The sequence below is a fragment of the Kryptolebias marmoratus genome, linkage group LG1 (assembly GCF_001649575.2).
Source record: "Kryptolebias marmoratus isolate JLee-2015 linkage group LG1, ASM164957v2, whole genome shotgun sequence".
Taxonomy (NCBI): Eukaryota; Metazoa; Chordata; class Actinopteri; order Cyprinodontiformes; family Rivulidae; genus Kryptolebias; species Kryptolebias marmoratus.
In genome coordinates, this window is record NC_051430.1 from 8366010 (window position 1) to 8376263 (window position 10254).

The window sequence follows — 10254 nt, forward strand, 5'->3', positions numbered from 1 at the left end:
TAATCATCAAAATTAAACGAAATAAACATTTGAAATATATGAGTTTGTATGTAATGTATGAATATAATATACAAGTTTCACTTTTTAAATGGAATTACTGAAATCAATCTACTTTTTCATGATATTCTAATTTTATGACCAGCACCTGTATGCTGTGCCTCAATAGGACATTGTAGTTGAGCACAGAAATGAAGCGTTGTATTTAAAATATTCTGGATGATAATAGAAAATGAACAGAAACTTAGACCCATCATGCAAAGCTGGCCTTCCTTGTTCTTCAGTTTTTTTCTCCTCAGTTCGATCAGGTTCTTGTAAAAAGTGCAGTTTGTGCCGTCACTGTTGCTCCCTTCTGTCATTTAATACGCTGAATTGGTCAGTCATATCCTTTTACATATGAGAGGTAAACATTGAAACATTCCACATTTGTTAAGCTCTTTTCAGACAAGAGATTCCAAATATTCATTAGATCATCAACTGTTTTGAAAAACACGTTAATTTCTTGGTCATTTTTGCATTAATGGTCCTTGGAGATTCATCGAGACACACCAGTGACAGTGACAGAGCACTGATACACATTTTTTGGTGCAGTTCAGATCTGCACACTGCATCGATTGCCGTGACAAAAGTTTACTGAATAGCACCCCTTCCAAAACCCGGTTGTGTGTATGAGGTGCTCGGTGCAGAGCTGCGCTGAGCTGAGAGATGTGCAGAGCATAGACTGCTGCTGCTGCGCAAGCCGCTCTGCGCTGAAGTTAAAAATTACTTTAACTTGTGCGCAGGGTGGCTCTTGTCGTTCGCCTCGGCGACTCAGACACATGAACAGTAGAATTTTTATGTGCATGTTCACCATTTACAGTGAGTCCAGCACTCGGCAGGCTCAGTTGATTTTTATTTTTATGGTTCTGGTTGCAACTCTCACCCAAAATGCCAACAGGCGTCGGAGTCCTCTCCTTTCAGTCTCAGTTAAACGCAGAGACCGTGTTAGGGCAGAAGCCGCTGCTGAAAGAACTTAAGATCTCTGAGGGGTTATAAGCATGCACTGCTGCTCGCTTTTCTCCTCCTCCTCCTCTTCGACTGTACATGTGATGGCAGGGCTTTTCTTTACACGACACGACAGGACAAACATGCACAACTGCTGCTGGAAAAATGAGCTACTTCCTTTTTCGGTCTCCCAGCAACCAGCTGCGAGCTCAAATGTGCGCCCTTCTCCCCTGCTCTGGGTTCTACTCCCACTGTGCACATATCACTTCCTATGTGTAGGGGCCTTAATTCAGATTTGATACAATTACTTTCAGTTGACAACTAGTTCACTGAAAGCAAATTAAGGCTTAGCATTCTTTGAAGGAATACATATTGCCGGCCACCTTTTATACTAGAGTGGTAAGCTATCATCTCATCTCATGAGAGAGGATGAAGTTAGGAGTGTCAAAAACCCTAACCCTTGAAATGATATCTGTAATCTCATGTGAGATATTGGAAGATCTCTCATGATCTGTTACCACTTGAACCATATGTTGAGGATAACTCTGACCTACTACTACAACAAATTTACCACAATATCTGTAAAATGTACACAGTTATAACCATTTATGTGTTGGCTAAGGTTCATTAGCTGTGACGATCTTCTTGAATTGGGTTTACTTCAAAAATTAGTGAGTTGTGGATGTTCAATCACTTATTGCTGTCTGAGAATTTCACAAAAATCCATCCAGTGGTTCATGAAATATTTTGACACCAGTAGACTTCAGCTGCTTGGCTGATCTCGGATGTATAAAATGAAACACCACAGTAAACATTATGTCCCTGTAGTAAGTAAATTATTAATCATTCAATGATATAAATGCTAGTTTGATTCTGTGTATGACTTTAAAGACAGGATGGTGTCTCATCTCATGTAATCACAATGTAACAACATGATTAATATGAAAATGAAATGTTTTAATAGGGTCTAATTCCCATTTTAGTACCACAACCTTTTTTATCCCAAGCAAAGGCTCAAAATGCAAAGTGAATAAATATTAAAATGGCATTACAAGAGTTTGCACAATTTTAAAATTAATATAATCTTTATGCACATCAAATACTTTGCTTGTGTAAATATGTGTGTGTTGTTGGTGGGCTAAGGCCATATATTCACTTCAGCTTGAAGGACGCCACCAAATGCCTGTTTTTGTTTTTGCAATGTAGTCTTTGTTCCATTGAGAAGTAATTTTTTAAAAATAAAATCCGATATAGCAGATATAGTATTCCTTATTTTAGTAATCAGCTTGGTTCTGTGCTATGCATTATTGAAACATTTTCCTCTGTGAATGAAACGGCTCCAGAAGTACTTAAAATGTAACACAAAGGCTTCAGAATTTACTGTGATCGTCGTGGCATCTGTGCAGCAACAGTTCAGCTTCTGCTTAATGAGAACAACTTTTTCTCTCTTGTAGTTATTTGACCACGTAGCTGACTGTCTGGCTAATTTTCTGGAGAAGATGGGTATAAAACATAAAAAGCTTCCGCTGGGCTTCACTTTCTCTTTTCCCTGTCAACAAACCAAATTGGATGAGGTGAGTCATTTTAGAGTTCTTTAGTCCATCTTAGGTGATGTGTTTAACATTTTACAGTGCAAAGGTCTTGAGCGCCTGCTCAATTTACTTATTTATTTTTGTTACTTACAAGGAACCAGACGTTATGATTTTTAAGATGGGTTTTTGTCAGTAATTCTCAGGGCTTTCTGTAAGTCTTTCAGAGTTGTTTTTTTTCTGCTTTTTTCTTAGTGTTCTGCCCAGTGTATTTCCCAACCATTTTCAGACTTTTTTTTGCTCATTAAGCCACTTAATGCTGACCTTTGAATGATTTGGTCATTAAAAAAAAAAAATTGCGAACACGGGGTTTGAACCAGTGATGTTTCTACTCAGCACAAGTAATGTGGCGAACAACCAAATTTGGAATTGTCTTTCTGTGGCAGAATATCAAAGGCGACTCACCTAAAATGTGTAAAATAGTATTTTTGCACAAACAAGGTGAGTCCCAAAGAGCTGTGAGAGGATCTTGTGCTGATTCCGCCTCCATGACTGCAATCAACTCCTTGGACTTGTGATTGTTCTCACTACTGTCTCTGTTCACTGGAGAAAAACAGAGCTCTTGTTGTTTGGTTGTAATAGGTGGAAGAAAAGTTCCTCATTTAGACTTTAGGGCTTAATCCTGATATTGTTAAAAAAACAAAGCTTGTACATTCCCTTTAAAATCATGAGACTCCCTTCACTGCTGTGTGCTCCGGCACAGACTCCTCTTCTGGTGATGAGCTTTCACAGTACCAGTGCCACAGATGCTGTAGCTGCACTTGTTATCACTTCTATTCATCTACTGTCAGTTGCTTCTGTTTGCAGCAGTCATCGAGGGCTTCATTACACTGCTGCTTATTATTTAGTATACAGGCTTTAATCGTCTCAGTCTCCGCTCTAACTTGCGTTTCTAAACTTACAGAGCTAATGAACGCAAGTTAGAACAGAATGATTTAATGATTGAAAGCAGTTGGTCTATATACACAAAGTAAAATGAAGCGTATCCCCAGAGCCAAATGTGAGGCCGTCTGTCTGATGGCTGAAGCTTCGCCCCAACTGGGTTATAGAACAGTGATCCCTGACACAGCAGCAAATCTACAGCAGAATGACTGAAAAACAAAACAAACAAATAAAAAAAAAACAGGTGTTGTAATGGTCCAGTCAAAGTTCAGACATCAACCTGACTGAAACGCTGTGGTGGGACCTTAAGAGAGAGCTAAGCAGAAACAGAAGCCTGCAAACCTCAATGGACTGAAGCGACATTTATAAAACGAATGGGCCAAAATTCCTCCACAATCACAAGAGAATCTGATAAGGACGCAACGAAAGCAGCTGCTTTAAGTTGTTGCTGCTAAAGGAGGTTGTACAAGCTGCTGGATCATGAGGTGGACTGAGTTTTTTACACACATTTCTTTTCATTTTATCTTCAGTTTTGTTAAATATATAACAACATGGTAAAAACTTGTGTTCTTGTTCATTTGAGGTTAAATTTGAATAATTTCAGAACCTGGTAAAGACCTAATACTTAAGAACCTAGAACTGAAAGGGGTTGGACTTCCCAGATGGCCTGTTAAGTAAATACCACCTCATTTATTCATTCCTTTATTCCCGACTACTTAGATTGTTGTTGAATGCATTCGGCTGAAAATGTGAGCACAGAATGCTCCTCCACTAAGTGCAGTTTCTAGTTTAAAGCTGTAAACTCAGCTGTAAATGCGAGTGTGAATGTTCCTATGACAGACATTGTGAATGCTTAAGCCAAACCATACACACCACCACGTATGACAGATGAATCAGTGCGTTGGCTTATTTCTTTGGCTTGTTTGTTTTTTGTTGTTGTTGTTTTTTTCCACAGTTTTCATCTTTCTAGCAGTTTGATGGAGGCCCTCTTTATGTAATTGCTCCTTTGAAGATGATTTGTTGGACAACTGAATGTGCCCAACAAACATACTTCACTGTCTGTCATGTCTCGAATCGCTTTTGTCTTGGAAGTGCTGCTCTTACTATTGTATCTGAATGTTTTCTGCAGCAAACTCGGATTCATGCCAACACAATACTGTGGGACCACAATTGGAAATAAACTGGCATGAAATACCTACAGTTCTTGCAACCCCCACGTCTTCTTTTTTTTTTCTTCCAATGCCCAACAGCGACAGATGCAGAGATGATTTGGTCAAAGAAAATTGCAGTTTGAACTAAAAAGGGAAGCTCACTGGGCACATCTTCTACCTTGACCATTTCATCTTATGCTATTTTAGTGTTATTTATTTATAAACCTTGATTTAACCAGGTAGATCTCATTAAGATTAAAAATATTCTTTTTCCAAGAGAGACCTGGCCATGAATGGCAGCAGCACATAAACGTTACAAAACCTAAAAACCACAGTTATCACAACACAGTTAAAGTACATCATAATGTATAGCAGGTAAAAAAAGAAGAAAACGAGCAAGGGATAATACACCCAGAAAACTAAGAACTACCATATCAGTGAAAACATTTACAAACAGATTCTTCATTCATAAAATCTTTAAGAATGGCCTTAAAAACATTCAAAGAGACCAACTCCTTCAATTTCAAGTCTTTCTGCAGCTGATTCCAGTTTGAAGGAGCAGCAAACCAGAAGTTTTTTTTTTGCCATGATCTGTACGAACATTAGGTACAGCTAATAAAATTAAATCACAGCGCAGAGATAAAAGTGGTCTCAATTTAGAATGAAAATATAATAAACTCTCTCCATACTCTCCAGCTTTTCTCAAAAGTCCCTTGAATTTTGCCTTGAAAATATTTCTAACAGGCAAACAATAGACAACATTCACATACCTCAGCCTCAACGCTTGTTCTGCTGGGGAAAATAAATCAACATCATTGTGGGCAGAAATGAATGTACTTGCTTCACTCAGTAGTTTAAGAGGCTGAAGTGTTTTTTTTTTCTGTGAAGAAGTTCAGTCTTTGCTGCCTCCTCCCTCTGAGACCTTAAAGCAGAGCCCAATACTGTACCATAACTCCAAGTTTAGAGAAATGAACTTAACTAATTGTGTTTAGACAGCATATAATATTTTTAATGAACACTTTAGTGCTGCGGGACATATTTAACTACTGACTTTATCCTTGTGTATTGCTTGATTTTATTTCCCTAGGCTTGAATTTGTGTGAAAATACTCCATGTTCTTTAGGGAGTTTTGAGGGGAAAAAAACCCCCAAAAACAACAAAACAAGCTATTATAGTACATGAAATTCCCTGATACTTATACAGTATTATCATCATTTAAAACGTTTAGGAAAATAGGTAGTCATGTGGAGTGCAGAAAGGCTGCAAAATGGATTAATTTCAGTGCTGCAGTGCATTCTTGGTGCACCTGATAGTCTGTGATTGCCACATACAGAGACAGAAACGGATACAGAGCGTGCCAAGTTGGTCATTATTGACACAGAGTAATAGCTCGACTCTGTTGTACATTTGAAGGAAATGAGGTGCAATGGATAAAGTGAAGAAAAGCTCACTCCTCCTGCCAAAGCAGAGGAATTGATGAGAAAGAGCAAACCAGAAGCACTCAGAGAGCGCAAACCTCCACCAAGGCCACAGCGTGATTTAAAAAATAGTGCGATTCAGATCATAATCTGGATCAGCACCATTGTTTTTTTGTAACAATCCCAACATTTCCTGAAGATTTCCTCCAAATCTGTTCATCAGTTTTTACCTGATCTTTGTTAACAGACAGACAAACAACCAGAAACAGAACCTCCTTGGTGGAGGAAACAAAAGGGTCGCATGTAGGAGCAGAGAGAAGGTTTAACAAAGGGGTTACCTGTGACCTTTGACCCCATGAACCCTGAAATCAACAGGCATCATCTATGACCCATGAGGTATCCAGCTGTGTAGTTTAACATTCCTACATTACACTGTTGCAAAGTTGGAGCACTACGTCAGCTGTGATGTCGACCTTTGACCCCATGGCCTTAAATTCAATTATGATCACTCTTGACCTAAGAGGTGTCCAGCTGTGCAGTTTAATTTTCCTCCGTTTCTTGGTTGCATCGTCAGAGCACAAGGTCATCTGTGACCTTGACCTTTGACCCAGTCACCTTGAAATCAACAGTGATCACCCCTGACCCCTGAGGTGTCCAGCTGTGGAGTTTAAAATGTTGTACAGCTGCAAAGTTAGAGCAGATCTGTGACCTTGACCAGATCACCACCAAAATGTAATCCCATGTTCCTTGTACCATGTTTGAAGTCTCCTAAAAATTGAATAAAAACCCATTCATAACTTTTTGAGTAATCTTGTACACAGACAAACAAACAGAACCTCCTTGGCGGAGGTAAATATCTGTCATTGTCTCTAAACTCCCTCTGTGAAACAGATAAAGGGCAAATTTTCTCCCGTTGTTGACTTTAAAGTGACATTTTTCTGTGATTCTCTATATTTTCCAAAAAAATGCAAAGTGCAGATTCAAATTGTTGCACAACATATTGAAACTCCATCCGTTAACCCGAGGTGTCTTTTTGTAAATTGGTGGGGTTTGGTTTCCGCTCATTACATCATCTGTGCTGGTGTGCAACAGTTCAAACCCAACTGTCTGTGAACCGTGAGCTGCTCTTTATTGGATGTAAATGAGACGTAGAATCTTGTCAATGTTATTACACATAATATTACATGCAGTGTGATGTGTTAATTCCATTTGAATTACTTTATAGGTGTAATTCAAATGATCACGTCATTCTACAAGTTAATGTAAGACGTGAAGTGGAAATGAACCAAGTGCTCAATCTTCAGTCTGCTTTGTCTTTTTCTTCTTTACAGAGTGTTCTGATATATTGGACCAAAGGCTTCAGGGCAACTGGAGTAGAGGGGAAGGAAGTGGTCAGCCTTTTGAGGAAATCCATCGAAAAACGAGGGGTAAGAAAAAACAAATGTGGCTCATGAAACAAGAATTCATTATTTAATGCTTGAAAACCTTATCAGGTTATTCAGACTTTTTCTAGTCAGCAGTTGGATAATGATCATCTAATAAAGCAGCTCAGTCAGTCTCTGTTTGAATCACTTGTAAAATCGAAGCCAGTTTGTCTCTTCACTGGCTGCAGTTTAGGCCGAACGCTGAAAAATCAAATGATGCAAATCGGACTAAATGTTCGAGCTGCGAGAGCCTGAGGGGCTGCATCATCTTAGACCTCAGTCATACCTGTTTTCTGGGCCTGTGCAGTTATCAGCATTTACAGATTGATGCGAGGTAAAAATGTTTCAAGAAGAACAAACATGTTTTGAATCCAAGGCCTGACTTAAACCAGCTTCATAAACCCAAAGACTTCAGATGAAAGATGGAGCATTTTACAAATAAACATAGTCAGAGGTTTAGGCTTAACCCAAATGGACAGAAGCACCTTGCTTTACTTTCTACACATCCCTCTGGAATTCATATAGCACATTTAAAACAACTGAGGTTGAACAAAGGGCTTTACAGTCAAACCAGATAAAAATACAATACAATAAAATATACAAAACAAGAATAAAGGACAATAAAATGATTAAAAAGACATCAAAAGTAGTTAAGACCTAATGAAATCTCTGTTTAAATTAAATGTTGTAAAAATATGGGTCTGAAGCAAAGATTTAAGAGTTCATAGTCTGAGCAGTGTGGATACTGAAAAGTAAATTGTTCTAAGTTTGGAGTAGCCACCGCAAAAAGCTCATGTGCAAACATCTTCACTACGCAGATTAAAGGATCCTAATCCTCATTTAACAAATGGGAAGGAAATTTCCTTTCTGCTAGTCAAAGCTGCCTCTGGGTTCACCCCGTTCAGGTGATCTCCTGCTGGCAGCTTTCAAACACAGTCAGTGACCACTGCGGCTTCACGTCTGGAGGGGCGTGCTCGCCAACCGAATTTACAAATAAAAACAAATAATAAAAACCAAAGTCAATAAAAAATAAATAGGGTGAATAAGATGCTGGTTTTAATGCAAACCATTGAATTATAATCTGATTTCAGGACTTTGATGTTGACATTCTGGCAGTGATCAATGACACCGTTGGAACCATGATGACCTGCGGCTATGACGATCATCTCTGTGAAATTGGCCTTATAGTGGGTGAGTTTGGTTTAACAGAGGATAGAAGTCGGGTTACAACGTCGTATGGCTCCTTTAAATGTATATCTGGCAATAAAGGCTCAGAAAGCCTGCCAGAGGTATTCAGAGATTTTTACCAACAAACGCAAAATAAAACCACCAAGTGAAGCCATGTTTCCATGGGTTTTAGGCCATGGCTGTTTGTTACGTTTTCTTACATAGCTGTTCAAGTTTGCTTTTAGATTATAAATTATATTAAAAAAATACATAGAGTATGTGCTAAACAGGCTTATTCATTGGGTAATGAAACTAAGCAGTAGGATTCAAAAAATGGTGCCTTAGAAATCACTAATTCCTTTCTGTTTTGTCCTTTTTTATTTAGTAGTCAACACGGGACCATTACTAAAGACACATTTAATATTTTAAGGATAGCAAACTACTGAGAATAAATTCATGAAATTATTCTGACATTTTTGGGGCGCTAAGAAGTGTCTTATTTTTGTTTGTTTGTTTGTTTGCTTTGTTTGTCTGGATTTGCTGAGCAATAGAATCCACCCGAGTCTGGAAGTTTCACTAATTGTGTTAATATGCTTTAAAAGTAAGTTGCATCAGATGTAGGTTGGATGGGCATTTCTGTAACTACGGACTACCTGCATGTGAGATGTTTAGGAAACACGATAGCTACGCCACCCAGCACCACAAGCAAATTCTTAACCTCAAAGAAAGACTGGACTAAAACATTTGCATAAAGAAATCTGCTTATGTCAGTAATGCTTTTGTTTCAGGATTTAACATCAAAACAACACATACAAAATAAGAAACCCTACAAATGAAGAGCTCACTGGGCTGCGTCATGATGCTGATTGTCAACAAAGCCTTTCGGACTCAGAGTGTGTTCATGTACGACCCCCAAATAAGGAGCAGTTTGGTGATAAACTGAAGATTTGTAACCCGAAGGCAAAGGGTAGTTGTTTACTGTGTTCTGTCTGCGTCTATCAGAATATCTCATGAACCCATGATCAGATTTTTTTGAAACGCTCCGGAAGTAATTTTTAGATGAACATCTACAACTTCTTAACTTTTTGAAGTCAGCTTGATTCAAGATGGCCACCGCAGCTAATCAACCTTAGCAAAGACAAACGTGGCTGTGACTTAGTCACATTTAAAGATATTGAGCAAAGGTTTGGTGTGGTAGTAGCTGATTATCATTTTCAGAGTATACTCTAAGCCACACGTGTCAAACTAAAGGCCCGCGGGCCAGATCCGGCCCTCTGTGACATTTCATCCGGCCCCCAAGATAACGTTTAGATTTCATCAGGTCCGGCCCTCTAGTCTGGGACAGATCGAGTCTCTGATTTTTATTTTGCTTAAAAAAACTGAGCCTAATTAGTGAAGTTTTCTCTTGACAGTGACTTAGAAGCCAACATTATATAGTTTTAATTTCTGTATGATCGGTTTTTTGTTGATGGCTTTAAAAATCTGTTTTAATGTTAAAAAATTCCCCCGTGAGGGGCCAGACGAAGTGCAGCCCAAAGACCCCTTATGATGAACATAAATATTGGACACAGTGTTCCCTCGCCCGGACACGGGTCACCGGGGCCCCACTCTGGAGCCAGGCCTGGAGGTGGGGCACGTTGGC

The 10254-nt window shown here is 38.9% G+C and overlaps 1 protein-coding gene across 1 annotated transcript in view; it reads left to right on the forward strand.

Annotated features, from left to right (window-relative positions):
* The window catches only part of hk2 (hexokinase 2), a 50487-nt gene that overhangs the window by 10034 nt on the left and 30199 nt on the right, over positions 1-10254 (forward strand). The window contains exons 4-6 of the mRNA XM_017414699.3: positions 2436-2555; positions 7353-7448; positions 8537-8636. Coding sequence (XP_017270188.1) covers positions 2436-2555; positions 7353-7448; positions 8537-8636 — 316 coding nt within the window. The remainder of the gene's footprint in view (positions 1-2435; positions 2556-7352; positions 7449-8536; positions 8637-10254) is intronic.